The sequence below is a fragment of the Clarias gariepinus genome, chromosome 5 (assembly GCF_024256425.1).
Source record: "Clarias gariepinus isolate MV-2021 ecotype Netherlands chromosome 5, CGAR_prim_01v2, whole genome shotgun sequence".
Classification (NCBI taxonomy): domain Eukaryota; kingdom Metazoa; phylum Chordata; class Actinopteri; order Siluriformes; family Clariidae; genus Clarias; species Clarias gariepinus.
In genome coordinates this window covers 40,010,761-40,027,060 of record NC_071104.1, presented here as the reverse complement: position 1 = coordinate 40,027,060, position 16,300 = coordinate 40,010,761, and the positions used below count along the sequence as shown (strand labels likewise).

Genomic DNA, 16,300 nt, shown 5'->3' with positions numbered 1-16,300 from the left:
TGTCTTTGTGTGAATATTTATGCATTCACACATTGTGTCAACACTTTGGCTCTCCTCATTTGCATGTTAAATAGAAAAGTATTACCAATTTTAGCTTTTGGCAACTGTTGAGGTGTTTGGTACGTGAGTGACGTTACATGAAGCGGCCAATCGTCTGACTGGTTACCCCTTACAGGTGGAGGACGCACAAATGGCAAGCCTGTACGCTGGTGCCGGATTCAGTCCGACAGGGAGCGATGGGAGCGGAGGAGGCATGTGGACGAGGCCTGGAGAGGAGAGGTATGACACCGGCATGCACACATTTAGGCTTTTGTATAAAAATAAACTGAAAAATCTTAGGTTGAACAGTGACATGTTTTAAAGCAATCACACTACTTGTTAACTGTACACAGAGCTCACATAACTCCCTGCAGGGGGCTTTGTACAGTATAGTGGCTTAATAAGCTCTGTTGAAACTTAACTCTTGATTTTCGTTTATTTTAAACTTTCATTTTGTGCAAACTGACTATGATTAAAATCTAATATTTTAAATTAAATTTGCCCCATAACATAGTTAAATATATTGTTACATTCCACAACCCAACATTATAGAATATATTAAAGCAAAACAATATGCAGCATAATTTAAAATAACACAATATAACATAAAAAGGTAAGAACAAAATGTAACATAACAAAACAAAATATTCCAAAATTTAACATCACATAACAAATTGTAACAAAATGTAACAGAGAGTAACATAACAATGTGAAAAATGATGTAAATATAACATAATAAAAAAGAAAAATGTAACATAAAATGTAACAAATGTGACACGTTATGTAACAAGAAAATGTAACAAAAGATTACAAAATGTAAGTGTAACATAATAAAAAAGATTACATTACATACCAAAACGTAACAAATTAGTACATAACACAATGTACTGTAACATAACAAAAATTTTGTATTAAATAACAAAATGTAACAAAATCTAACAAAGTAACATGTCAAAGTGCAAAATGACCACAAAACTGTAACTTAATGTAATACACCAAGATGTAACATGGGAAGTCATAACATCCGAAGCACGCTCACTGTGTTTGTGGATGTAGTAATAAACTCTGATGTGTTCATTAGGGTGTTTTTTTTTTTTCCTGCATTTGTTTTCATTAATTTAGTTTCCTTGAGTTTTTTTCTTGTTAACATTTTAACTCACTTCCACCCAAATCCAACCCCCCACCCCCAGTCTTAACAGGGCAGGAATCAATTCATAAAATGTTCCTACCGCATGTGCCTAATAGGGTTGACATTTCCGCCGACCTTCCCCCGGTCGATACAGTGGACGTGTTGGAGGTCAGATATCGAGTGGCTTCATTAAAATTAACGAGGTGATTCATTAGAAATAATAAGAATAACTGAAAAAAGAGTGATCTTGGCTCAAGAGAAATGTGAAAGTCTACAATCTGGAGACTTATTATAAAACTTATTATATTTAAAATGAGAGACGCCGGAGACGCCAGAGCGCAGACAGACTGTTAAACTGTTCAGTCACTAACATAATGGTATCCAGCTGTATCTCTCTATCAGTTGATTTTTTTAAATAATATTAGTAATATTGTTTGAATGCATGGACATTAATGTACCATTATTATCAATAATTAGAATTTCCACAGTGGGAGAGTCCATTAAGGTAGTTAATGAGCTGAGCTAATGAATTTGATAGATATTTAAATAGAATATTTTATAGGTCAACAATATTTATTTATTTATTTATTTATTTTTATTTCTCATGGCTGTTGTCACATCTCAGTATTCATTCATTCATGTTGTTGTTTAATTGTATTTTAGAGTTTCGTATTGTACCTTTTCTTTTTATTTATTTACTAGTCAATTAAACCTTCTAATTTAATTCATATATTAGGGCTGTTGTTTTGTTTATTAATCATATTGATTGTTTGTTTGTTTGCGGAGGTAAAGGTAACTAAGTAGATTTACTTTGTTACTGAACTTAAGTACATATTTTACATACAGTATCTGCACTTTAATTGGATAGTTTTATTTAACTAGAGAGAGAGCAAGGTTTACTTTTGATACTTATGTAAATTTGAAGATATGTACTTCTCCACGTCTAGGACTTCTACTTTTACTTGAGACCTGTTTGCCATAGGGAATCTCTACCTTTACTCGAGTGCAGGATTTGTGTATCGTTGCTCACCTCTGATTGTCTGTTTGGTCGTAGTTTATTTATTGTAATATAAACCTCTCTTTCATACCGATTCAGTAAAGACTTTATGTGAACTTTAATAAATAACCACTTGTCTTTCTGGTGTTCGCTCCTTGCAGCCCATAAAGCGGTGATGAAGGCCGATCCCTTTCTCAGTCTCTATGCACACACTTCCCTCTCATTCAAACAGTTTCTAGAAGGTTCCACGTTTCACCCGAGGTCAGAATTGATTTGTGTTTCACATGGTAAAGTTATCTGAAATGGTTTTGATGAACTCTTATCTTTAATCCTCCACAATGTGGCGATGAGCCTCAGTCTTATCACAGTGTGGATTATTACATCAGAGTCGGCGCTGTCACTTCCTCAGGCCAAACGCCACTTCACTTCACACCAGCAGTCTGGCTTATCGCATTTTATAGAAGCTAAATTAGAAAGCCAAGATAGAAACACTACATAATAAAAAACAATACATTTTAGTGCACAGTTGAGCTGAACAAGTTGCTCAGATAATTGGATGTGTTAAAGGACATACAATAGGTGAGATTCTGGACTCGTAATATTTACAGAATTTTTTATTATAAAAATATTTTTATTCCCATAAATAAAATTCACATAAATAAAATATTTCAAGTAAATATTTGTTTAATTATCCCCCCCCCCCCCCCCAAAGGATTATCAGCCAGGAAAATATTACAGCTTAAAAGACTTAAGGAAGTTATTGTCAATATTTAAGACATTATGGCATAATATTTCCTTATTAATCTTGTTTTGTTTTATCAATAATTCCAAACTAATTTGAAACAGTTTTGCATTTAAATGTTGCACTAAATAGTTTAACTTGTGTTTTTCGTCCCAATTAACTCTTTTTTTATTTAATTAATACAGTATAAGACCTTTGTTTAGAAAAATAACAAAGTAGCTTCACACAAATCACTTTCAATACAATAAGCTAAAACAAGCTACTACAAAAGTATAATATTTATTCCTTTTTATAAAATATTTTTTAGGTTTTAATGTAATATTTGACAATACATTTCATTATTAAATCAAACTTAAATTAAAATAAAATAGATCATTAAATAATTACATTAAATCACAATTAAATCATAAAAGAATTTATACAGAATATAGTTTATTTCTACCATCTACACCAGACTATTTATTTTTTTAATTAAATTTAACAGCAGATAATTGTGGCTTTTACATGAAACTGAGTGTAAATGCAACAGCGCCACCAGTGGTTTCATTTAAAAACACAGAAAATTGAAGCTTTCACCAGACTGTAGATTCGTGCAGCCAGTGAGTGACAGTTATGTCAGCTGATTACACACAGTGCCACGCCCACTAGGTATTTATTTCCGTCTGTAATACAAATGAGCAAAAATTACAAATTACAAGTTTTTTTCATTTTTGACTGAATCAGTATTCTAGCTAGCTGGATGTAAGTGCGTATGCTAATCATTTAAAGAATGGCGCTTTAAGTGTGCATGCTAGCCGTGCATTAACGTCCTGTACGATTGTATGGCAAAGCATGAAAATGTAATAAAAATACTTTTTATCGTATAAAGTCATCTAATTATGTACAAAAGAAGGACAAAGTCAGTGAGTCTGAGTCGATGTCTGATGGGATAGCTTAGAGCTAGCTCACTGCTCCTGCATCTGTCTGTCGTAAAGCCCTTATAGTGAGTCATTTAATCGAAAATTTGATTCCCCAATTACAGACTTTTATTAGAATCTCCTATAAAGCAGTCACTTCTGATGAAAAGGCGGTGTGCAGAGTCGCTCGTGCCCCCGAGTCTGTGTTGTTAACGAGAGCGGAACTGAAAAAGTTTGACGAGTTCTTTCTAACGTGTGAGAAAAGTTCCCCGGCATGTCCTTTTGAGCAGTCAGCAAACACCGTCACCTTTGTAAGCGCCTGCATTATTAAAGCTGACGCCTGTGACAAGTCGGGATAAGAATAAAATCTTAATGACTCAGATTGTGGAGGGGAGAGGAGAAGAGGACATGCTGCACAGATGGAGGAGAAAGAGAGAGGGGGGATGAAGAGAGAGAGAGAGAGAGAGAGAAATAATTGTACTAAAAATGGACATTTGTGTCACTTCTTCTGTTTAAGAAGACACAAAGGAGGAGAGATGTGAGGAGCTAAACCCCCGACTTAGAGGAAATCCTTATTACCTGCTTTAAAATAAAACAATTCACGTGGATTTTCGCTTTGATTTGGATTAATTTCTTTTAAAAAGTGTTCACACAGCTACTCACCTACAATTCATTAATATTTATCAAAGAATAACTTTCACTGATTTACATGTAACGCGTTATAGCAGCTACAAACACTCGTTCCCTCGTTGCAACTCGTCCCTGTGGTCACTGAGGAAGAGTAAACTCATCTGTCTGTAAGATGACAGAAAAACAGGACAGCTTCACCTTGGACTGTTACAAAGCGCCGACACTGGAGACTCATTCCACTAACATCTTGTATCTTAGATTCCTGTCTTTCTACCACTTTTCTGTCTCTTGTTCTGTTTTAGTCTCGTTTCTCCACCTAATTCATGTCTCGACTTTCTTTTTGTCTTTTGCGTCTTTTTGAATGAACAGTGTCGATGCTATTCATGGCATGTCCCTCACAGCACAGTTAGGACGCTGGAGTCAGAGCGCAGGGTCAAAGCCATTTCCCAGGAGTAGATAGGTTTAAGGGCCCAAAAGTGGCAGTGTCTCAGTGCTGGGACTTGAACCCCTGACCTTCCCATCAGTGACCAGATCCCACGGCCCCTATCATACTGCGATGAAGACTATAAATTGTCCTTAAAACACTGAAGGACGCAGCAGGAGGGGGGGCAAAATGGAAAAAAAGTGCCTCTAGTCTTTCCTGCCTGCATCATGCTCATACCTCAATGAAGTCATGTCGCTGTGGTTCACTATTCACTGCCCACTTTACTACTAAGTTCTTCCTGCATGTTAGTCAACCATGTCCTCACAAGGCTCCATGTGAAGCCCTGCAGCTTTATGTCAAGGGACACAATAGTACGTCCTTACCATAACACTTCCACTGCATCCCTGCCAAGTTGTAGAAGTCCTCGTTGCATTCAACCAGTTTTTTGAGGGTGTAGTGAGAACCTGGCTGATTCTGATGATGGTAATATTTTGTCTCTTTCCTGTCTCTACTTTTGACCTCTTTCATTTTCTTACTTTCTACCATTTTTTTATCCCTTTCCTTTTGGATCTATTTTGTCTCTTTTGTGTCTCTGCTTTTTGTCTCCTTTCCCTACTATGTTTTGCTTTCTTTAATGACTGTCTCTCTTCTTTCCTCTATATTTTTGTCTCTTATTTTTCTCTTTTATTTCCTTTCCATTTTTTGTATTTCTTGTCCCTTTTCAGTATCTGCTTTGTCTTCTTTCTTTCTCTCTGTCCTGATTCTACTTCTGACCTTGTTCTTTTCCCCAATATCTCCTTTCTGTCTCTTTTCATTCCTCTGATTTTTTGTTGCGTTCCTGTCTCCACTTTGTCTATTTTTTTGACAAATGCACTTCTCTTTCCTTTCCTTAATTTGTCTCTTTTCCCCCCGTCCACCTTGTCTCTTTTATGTCTCTACTTTTTGTCTCTCTTTTCTTTCTCTATTTTTTCTTCTTTCCTTTCCCCACTTACTGCCATTTATCTGTCTCTACACTCTTCCCCTTTCTGTCTGTTCCTCCTGTCCCTTTCTTCTTTACTACTTTCTGACTCACACAATCTTTCACTCGTACCAAGAAAAAGCTTTAATGAGCCATGAACCAATTCAAAACTCTTTCCGCATGAATCCCTGATCTTTTCCTGTTCCACCTGATGTAAAAGGCAAATGATCCACAATGTATTCAGGTCCATAACATCTGAGGGTTTCACCCGCCTCAGTCTTCCTCAACTTCCTCCCACGTCTCTGAGTTTAGCCGAACCACGTGTGACTCAGTAGTGCTCCTCTCCACAGACGTCAGGGGGAATGGGGTTTCATTTAGATTTTTTTTACTGAAGTAACAGGTGTGTGTGTGTGTTGGGGAGGGGGGGGGGGTGTATATGTGTGAGAAACATTAAGTTTGATTTAATCTCTCAAAGTCGCAGGCTTGGTATTAATTATAACAATTTAACTCCAGGTAATTTCACAGGAAATGACAGCGTAGACATTCCAGATAAACCAACGTAATACGAAGCATACCAAACAATTCAGCCCTGCCTCCTCTTCCTGTTCCTCCCTGACGGTTTCCTGTTATCATTTCTGTCTCCCTGTCTCCTGTCTTTGCTTCCTACTTCCTGTTTCTTCCCATCTTGTGTATCTCATGCTCTCGTAGCTCAGCTTTCTGCTACATTTCTGTATCTACCTCCTGTTTCCTTCCTGTTTCCTTATCCTCCTTTTCAATTCATCTATATACATATCTTTACTTCCTGTTAACTTTTGCCTCTGCAGAAGGTTACCTTACCTTTTCTCCATTTTATTTTTTTATGACTCTTTCCTGACTCTGCTTCCTGCTGCCTTCTGTCGCTACACACTCTTTATTCTGCCTCAGCTTCTTTCCTGCCTCAAATTTTTGGTGCAAAAAGTTTTGCTTCATAGGTTTGTTTGTATTTCTTGTAATTTTCATGGTCCATTTTTTTGCTTTTTATTTTTAACCACAACCAGAAGACCACAATAAAAACCCCAGGAACGTAAATACACTTGCAAATTAAGCACAAACTCCTTGTGCTCCAGGGGCTGATGGGAGTTGTAGTCCAGTTTTATGGCCTCCTTTTTTTCATGACACCTTTTCTGCTTCTTTTGAAAGTCTTTTTTTTTGCTGTAACGTTTCTGTCTTCTGCTTGTTTCCTGCCTTTAACTCATACTTCTCCACTTGTTGCTTTTTCTTCTCCCTGCTTTCTGTCTCTTTTTAATCTCGTCCTTCCTGATTCTTTGGTTCACACTTCCTGCTGCTTTCATGTCTCTATTTCTTTCTTCTTCTTACTCTTTCTTGCTTGAACTGTCTTTGCCTCTATTTCCTGCCTCTCTTAAGATATTATTTTTCTTATCTTTCATCTCCAGTCCCTACTTCCTGTCCCTTCTTCATTCCCATGTTTCCTCTTCTGTATTTCCTTCCCTTTTCCTGTATCCACTTCCTGCCTCTAATCCTTACTTCTCCACACTATGCATATAGTCTTTACTCATTTTGTTTTCTTGACTCTATCTTGAAATCTGTTTTCCCCTCCTATTGCTACTTCCTGCCGCTATCCTGTCATGACTTCCTGCTTGTCATCTTTCCTGTCTTCCTTTAATTCCAGCTGATTATTATTATTAATAGTAGTAGTAGTAGTAGTATGTTTGTTTGTTTCTTTCTTTAACAACAGCAGCAACAACAATAATGAAAAATAATATTAATTCTTCTTCTTATTATTATTATTATTATTATTATTATTATTATACTGCATAAAAAGACAACAGCAACAATAACAGTAATAATAATAATAATGACATTAACTTATTTGTTATTGATTGATCATTTGTTTGTTTAACAACAACAACAACGGCAACAACAATAATGATGATGATGATGATGATGATGATAAGAAGAATGTTTTTGTTTGTTTGGTAATTAGTTTGTTTGTTGAACAACAACAACAACAACAATACTTCTACTATTACTACTACTACTAATACTGCTAATAATAATAATAATAATAATAATAATAATACTGCTAATAATAATAATAATAATAATAATAATAATAATACTGCTAATAATAATAATAATAATAGTAATAATACTGCTAATAATAATAATAATAATAATAATAATAATAATAATCATGAAGCAGGATGTCACTATTCCGTAGCGAACTTTAGTGGCTGTAATGCTTATAAGAGATGTGATCCTCACTACTTTGCTGTTGTGTAAGTCATCAGTCGTTCGGTCAGTGGTGTTTGTGTGAGCCATTAGGTGAACAGAGCAGCTCTCAGCGAATGTGTAATGAAAATGCAAGACTGCCTGCTTGGATTTTAACCAGTTTCACTGGCCGAGTGCAGAAAAAGTATAGTTGTGTAACTTTCTATTTTATAAGCTTTATAGAGATGCTGCAAAGCCTGCGATCACATCCCGTCACTCCCACGCTACACACTGCACTAACCGCCTGCTCAGGCTAATGCTGAAAAACTGCTTTAAAATGTCAAGAGCTCTGCGGAACGATCCGTGGAGTGTGTGCCGTCCGACTGGGCCTCGGCTCGTCTCGTCAGAACCTGTCATTGAGTAAAGAATCATTAGGACGCATGAGTGGGAGGGAGAAGTGTGTCCTGGATGCACCTGAAAAAGCTAGCTGCTGCCTGAAGCGTATAATTTTCCATCCTTCAGTGAGAAGATGCTAAGTGGAGTTACGAAAACGCTAAAGGGACGATCAGGGACGAGAGAAAAACACACACATGGCATTTTATTCTGAAGGGACATAAATGTCCAGGCGGGGCTACAGTCGGAGTTTAAATGTAAAAAAAAAAAAAAAAAAATAGTTGTATATCTCAGTGGCAAAATGACACAGTTGCACCCGTCACAAGATTTTATTTTATTACCAATTTATTAATTTAATACACACTTTTAATACTTTATTTAGCTTTTGGTATTTAAAAAAAAAAAAAAAAAAAAATTACTGCTAAAAAAAATTGAAAAGCGCAGTAAAGGAAAATGGGAAGTAGAGATAAAAAGCGTGAATGTTGTGACCTGAAAAAGTGTTTTTTTTTTCATTTATTTAATATTTATTTATTTATTTATTTATTTATTTAGCTAGTTTGTTTAACAGAAATTTATCTTTGCTTGTGTGATTATTTGTTTATCATCAACAACAAACATGTTTATTAATATATAATTATTATTATCAATAACATCAACATGTTTGTTTGTTTAACATCAGTTTATTTATTTGTTTGTGTTTGCATCAAAAAATTACAGTACTTACAACAGTACTAATAAGTATTATTTTTTATTATGTGTTTATTTGTTTGTTTTACATAATCATCAACCGTAGCAGCACCAGCGGCTGCAGCAACAACACAACAACAACAACAACAATAATAATAATAATAATAATAATAATAATAATCATATTAGTGTTGTCATTGATTATTTATTTATTTATTTCTATTTATTTATTTATTTTTATTGGTGTCTGTAAGGTTGAAACTAGTGGACAGCTCCAGTTTTCTGGTCCTCCTGCTGAACACACTGTGTCTGTTAATAACACATTTAACCTATTTATAATCACTTTCTATGTGTGTGTGTGTGTGTGTGTGTGTGTGTGTGTGTGTGTGTTATCAGCACTGAGCTGTATGAATGAGCAAGATGAGCTGGTTGGCGTGTCGGAGTGTGTACAGTGGGCGGGGCCGATGCCACCTCAAGTGCAGAGCTGCTGGATTTCCTGTAAGGACGACTGCACCTTCAGCCCCTGGTCCAAATTCACAGAGTGTTCAGGATGTCAAGGGACACGCACCCGCAAACGCACTGTCACAGGTCAGAGTCACACAAACACACAAACACACACACACTCACACACACACTCACTCACACACACACACACACACACACTTTTATTATCATCATCATGCTGTAAAGTTTTAGCCATTAACAAATCATCCTGATCTGCTTTATCAGTCAGATGTTTTCACTGCACCAGGAACCTCACATCATCAATCACACACTTTCACAAATCTTACCATTTTTGCTTTATTCACATGAAACTTCAGATTGTGCTGCTACACATTATCAGTGTGTGTTTGTGTATGGTTTTGTGAGGCAATCAGCGAATAAATAAATAATGATTGACAGGTGGAATGAATCCGGCAATGTTTTACTTTACACCCTGGAAAGCCCCGCCCCATTTCGATTTTCCCATTTTCCAGTTTACGTATTTTTGGTATTTGTTTCTTTCTTTTTTTTTTTTTTTTTTTGCATTTTTTGCAAGATTTAGTGAAGACAGGTCATGAGAATGTTATCAAAGGTGGTAGCAAGAAGAAAAGGGAGCCGCTTTTAGTTTATTTTGTTTTTTAGGAATCATAAATTAAGGTTAAGTGAGGTTTAATATCTATTAATTTTATGTTGTAATTCATTTCCATGTCTTTTAGAAATGCTTTGATTGATTTTATATGCAAGAAACATATATAATCAAACATAAAAATATGATTATAGTGTTGGTAATATTGGTAATATTTTTTTGTGGCTAGAACGGATTATCTGCATTTACATTATTTTCTATGAGTCAATGAGCTTCACAATACAAATTTTCACTCTAAGAACTCACCCCGGGACAGATTAAATTTGTATGCTGAGGTACAGCTGTATTATAATTTTTTTTTGCTTTACTGGATTAGTGCTGCAACTTTTTCTTCTTTTTTTTTTAGTTTATCAGCATTACTGCCACCTACTGGACTGGAGAGTGGAGCAGAAAAATAGCAGGAAAAAATATTACTTTTTACAAAACACAAGTTTTATGATTTAAATATGAACAACATAATTTCACTTTTGGAAACATTTTTAGAAGTTTTTAATACTTCAATATCTTTAAGAAATATAAGAGCTTGTGACAATAAACTAGCTCCAAATCGATACCCATGATTCACAGCTGCAGTGTTCTTGCAAAATACAGAAGAATAAAAATGCTTTGAAACAAAACTGTCCTCAAGCCCCTGACTGTTAGCGCATGGCCATCATCAATATTATTAGAAATTTATAAAGAAACTTACACTCCATTTCCATCCTGCTTTCTTCTTGCTGCTTCAGGATTTTAAGATTTTAAAAAATGTAAGCAAAGATTGATTTTTTTGTGTGTGGTTCAGGTTAATCATACACTGCTCTTTCTTTTGTAAGAGTAAACACATAATTTATGAAGCTTCTGATCTTAATGACACCCAATCATGAAATTGAGAAAAAAAATTGATGGTAAAACAAATGTTCTGAAGCCCGAGAGCAGCAACGGCTCTAATCTCCTGCTGGAGCTGTTCACAGTAGGTGATCTTTGAGTATGGAGAATGAGTGTCATAACCAGAAAATGAGTGCAAAGGAAGACCTCACAGTCGCCCGGGAGGAGGCGGAGGGACGAGAGACAGTGATGAGGTTTAAAAACACTTTTTTCCCCGTCTCATTTTTGCAGCATGGAGTGAATTAGTCCCTTTGGAACACTTCGACACCGTTTAAACCTCAATGGCTCTGCTCCAAACGCAAGACGTCATGCCTAGTTAGTGCCCTTAATAGAAAGTCAGCCATTCTAAAGGTGATGGAATGCTTCTAAATGATTCTAACACTGATCTTTGTTTTAGGCGGTGATGAAGTCAACTTTCGAAACTTTTTCACAAAAATAGTTTGACGTTTGAGTTGTTGTGTTTCAGATCCTGCTGAATGAGGCAATAAATAGTTGACAGCACAGGGTGTGGTTTCATTCACTCACTGTAATTAGCTAGTGTGTATCTATATTCCTGGATTATTATTTTTTTTTTTTAAAGCTGTATGTTTCCTAGCTGTAGAAGTATTTTTTTTTTGGTTTGTTTTTTGGTCAAAATGTTTAGTTTATATTTATTTGCCAACATTATGAACGATATTTGTATTTGTACTGAGTTGTTTTTGCAAGATTTTGATAAAATGACATCGGAACAATGCTGACCACATGATGATGCGATAACATTGAACACCCCCCCCAACACGATGTCACAAAAACGACTTCAAAACAATATTAATGCCAAACTGGTGACCTCGTAGTCAGCTCAATGCTGTGTGTTTACCACTGGGTCACTAGGGGGCGAGCTGCTGATGTTAGTAACTGTATGTACATACAAAGCACAGAACAGTCCCAACAGAAGCACTTCACCGCAATATTACATTTTATTTTAAGCAGACAAAAAGTGTAAAATGGAAACAAAAAACATTTAGCATCTCAGATGCGTTCTGTAAAAGTGGACGTGATGTAGCATTGATGTGGCACAAACACCATATTACAGTAGAGTAATTTGGGAGCTGAGATGCACCTCATGGTAATATTTCTGGAAGAAAACGAAACAGAGAGGAACATTACAACACTAAGAGACGTGTGACATTCAAATTTAAATTTTATTTGTCACATACACAGCCGTAAACAGTACGATATGCAGTGCAATGCTTATACGACCGCCCGTGGCCTAGATTTAAAAAAAAAAAAAATAGAGTATTTAAATAAAGCAATAAAATATGAAATCAGAAAAAAAAAAAATTACATAAAATAGAATTGAAATGTTCTAGGAAAGGTGTTAAATGTATAAGTTATACAGGATCATTTACAGCTGAGTGCAGTTAGTCCTCATTTGTGTGAAAATGTCCAGACACAAGAAGTCCCAGAGGTGTGTAACATGTAAGCCATGTGCAAATGTGCGGAGTGATGAGTGGTGTATGAGTGGGGAGAGTGTTTATTGTGTAAGAAAAGTCCTGTGTGGTGTTGTGGTTGAGAGACCGTATCGCCTGCGGGAAGAAGCTCCTCCTCAGTCTCTCTGTGTCGGCCTTCAGGGAGCAGAATCGCTTTCCGGACCGCAACAGAGAGAACAGTCCATAGTTGAGGTGGCTGAGGTCCTTCACCATCTTCCTGGCCTTGGTCCAGCACAGATTGCTGTAGATTATGTGCAGGTCAGAGAGCTCGGTGATCAGTGATCTCACCACCTTCTGTAGAGCTCGTCTGTCCTGCATGGGGTGCTGTTCCCAAACCAGGATGAGATGTTTCCCATCAGGATGCTCTCTATGGTCCAGGACTAAGCGTTTCTAAGCACCTTGAAGGGCAGTCGAAAGTCTCTTAAGCACCTGAGTTGGTGGAGATGGTGCCACGCCTTTTTCACTATGGTGCTGATGTGACAGGACCATGACAGGTCCTGCATGATGGGACGTGAGATACACACGCTGTGTGTGGGAAGCTGTTGTGTTCGTCCTGATCTCTGACCTGAATTTCTAATCCTGTTAGAAACTTAAGGAAAGATGGACGTGGTCAGAATTTGTGCAAAAAGTGCAAAAAAAAAATTATGGCCATAAACGCTTTAAATAAAGGTTAGAATAGCTTGTTTTGTGGTTGAGTTGCTTATTCTACGTTATCTTCGCATCATTTTATCGGAGCACTTTAAAAAAACATTACATCATTATTACAACCATATTACAGTGCTCATCCAACATCAGGGCTCCTGCTGGGAGCGGACTCAGTGTCCTCCCCCTGAAAGACCTAGAGTCCTACAGCCTTAAGTCTTCTTTAGTCTTTCTTTTTGGAAACCTTTAAAGCACAGTGTACAGTAAGTGATTCTCCTGCTCTAGAAGTGCTGTTAATGAGCTAGTATTATTATTATAACATTAGTATATTCTTGTCAGAAATGGAAATCATTTTAACTACAAAGCTTTAAGTATCCAGTGATCTCTTAGTGCACCAAAAAGAAAGAACGAAGAATGACCAGGTGCACCTTCGTCTCCAAAAGTGCTGACACTGGAGACTGCTTCGTTAGATGTAGCAAAAATTTCCTAAGAGAAAACTTTAGATCTTTACCTGTTTGTGCGGTGCGTGTGCTGTACATGTCCCTGTGGATTAACCTGTTGCTATAGAAACGATAATGGATTACAATGAGCGCATTGCATTACTGTCAGAGCTGCTAATGTCAAACAATAATCTGACCAATCAGAATACATAATTCAACTCCACTGTGGCGTAATGTGCATTAATCACTTGAGTGACTGGGAAAATCTAACAGATGTAAAGTCTCATCATTTGCTCTTTATATTTGATCAGAAGCGAGAGATAAAGCCAGAGGCAGCGTGCTGAGTGACGCAGGTGGTGAAGTTGACCGATTACGATGCGATTAAAGCTCAGTATGGGGTTCTCGCATGCCTGAAGGTTAAATCCGGCTGTGATTTCTCGGCTGTGTGAAGTGACTCTGCTTTTTTATGCTGCAAATGAAGTGGTGCACTGGTGATACTGTAGTGTGCATGCTAACACATTATCCAAGGTGCTAGACCAAGTGTTGGCAGTAGTGATTTAAAAGATTTTTTCCTTTTTTTGCATTATATGCACAATATTACCCTGAATTCCATAAACCAACTTCATCTTTTAAAGTTGATGCTAAGCTAAAGAGATTAAGCTTCTATCTTAGGAGTCCTAAGATGCCTGGATAAAAAAAAAAAGTCTTACACAGTGACGTTATTTAATTATAATACTGAGGCTAAAGAAGTCCAGCACTTTGTTTATATCACAAGTTTATTTGAGGGGTGTTCGAGTCAAACTGGGAATAACAGAACACAGTCCTGAGAGTAAACACTCCCTTTATTTCTCTATATAACCCTCTGCTACACTAATGCACTCATCCCAGTGTTTCACTAGTGCTTGGACACCATCAAGGAGAAAGTTTTCTCAGTATGCTGGAGTAATGATCGGTCTGCCTGCGTCATGTCTGAAACGCTGGCCTCCCAGGAACTCATTTAATGGCCATAAAATATGAAAATGGCTTGGAGGGAGGTCAGGATAGTAACGGTGTGATGTGGCAGTAACTCCTAGCCGAGTTCCTGTATTGTGTATTGTGCATGTGGTGTTAGTGAATAACAGTTTGTACATATCGATGCGTCTCCTCCACAAGTAGCCAATGTCTCACTAAATGTTCACATAAACAACTGCAGTGTGCTCCAAGCTAACCATGGGCGGGATTATCATGTATGGATGTACAGCCTTCTTTAAAATGTTTTGCAGGAGAATGGCTTGTGATAGTGATGGAGCAGCGGTTAATAGCAGCTATAACGGGAGTGACAACTAAAACTAATCATATATTTTTTCTATTATATATTATATAGTAGAAAAAATCTGTCTGTGAGTGCCCTAACTTATATATTCCTTCTTAGGGCGGAGCAGGAAGCGAGAGCGCTGTCTGAAGGAAGACATGTATCCACTAGTGGAATCTGAGCCATGTGTGTGTGACGAGGTGGTCTCAGAGCCCTGGGGGAACTGGTCAGTCTGTATCCTGCCTAGTGTCCCGCCCCCTCTCTTGGCACATGGATGGAGAGGGGAAAAGGAAGTACGTGAATGTGGAGAGGGAAAACGTTACCACGCAATGGCCTGCCTTGACCAACTGGGGCGCCTCCTCGAGCCATCTCTCTGTGCAGAGACAGGTCAGTCTGAACCACTTATATTGACCCAGAAGGTTGGAGAATGACCTCACAGTAGATACTACCCCAGAATCATAGATAGTGTACACTTACTTGGAATGCTCTTGATTTTATTCCACACCAGTTTTAGTTTCCACAAAAAGTATGACCAATTGCACTCTATCTCTGAATGACTAATCAGTTCTACTCTGCTTTTACAAAATGTCTTGAACATGTAAGGTTAAGCACATAGTTTGACCATTCTTTCTCTAAGAGTCCAACCAATCCCCCCACTCCTACAGAAAGTCCTAAACAAAAACTAGCTCTCCCTCAAGAAGCCAGAACAACCTCAGCTGCTTCTGCTTCTCCTTCTTGACCAATCAGTTCACTTCCAACAAAACTCCGCCCACTGCCTACCACTTCTTCAAAAATCCGGACCAGTTCGACAGACAGCTTGACCAACCCAACCCATGTCCCTACTGTAATTCAGTCATATCCAATTCCCAACCGTCTGTTGAGGGCATTCCCTAATCAGCAACAGCTGACTACACCATTGCTATTTTGCTTCTCTTAGTTTGGTAGTGTATCTGGTCAGCCTGGTGGTGTAGCAGTTAGCACTGTGGCCTCATACCTCCAGGGTCAAGGATTTGATTACCACGCAGGGAGTTTCCATGTTCTCTGTGTGCTTGCTGGTTCCTTCAGGTAATTCGGTTTCCTCCCACAGTATAAGGACATGCAGAGTAGACTGATTGGCATTGTCAAATTCTCTGTAGTGTGAGTATGCCTCCCTTTTTTGTGTGCCCTGAGATGGTCTAGGCCAGAGGTGGGACAAAGTCATTGTTTGGCAAGTCACAAGTAAGTCTCAATTTATTGCCCTCAAGTCCCGAGTCAAGTCCCAAGTCAAAGGCCTCAACAAGTCTCAAGTCAAGTCCAAAGTCCTACGGTTTGACTTTCGAGTCTTTTCAAGTCTTTTTAGCAGAAAAATTAAATGTATAC

The 16,300-nt window shown here is 37.5% G+C and overlaps 1 protein-coding gene across 1 annotated transcript in view; it reads left to right on the top strand.

The window, feature by feature from the left end:
• The window catches only part of LOC128524381 (thrombospondin type-1 domain-containing protein 7B-like), a 216,146-nt gene that overhangs the window by 122,490 nt on the left and 77,356 nt on the right, over window positions 1–16,300 (top strand). Inside the window, exons 12-14 of the mRNA XM_053496943.1 lie at window positions 176–279; window positions 9,503–9,694; window positions 15,062–15,328. Of these exons, the coding sequence (XP_053352918.1) occupies window positions 176–279; window positions 9,503–9,694; window positions 15,062–15,328 (563 nt within the window). The remainder of the gene's footprint in view (window positions 1–175; window positions 280–9,502; window positions 9,695–15,061; window positions 15,329–16,300) is intronic.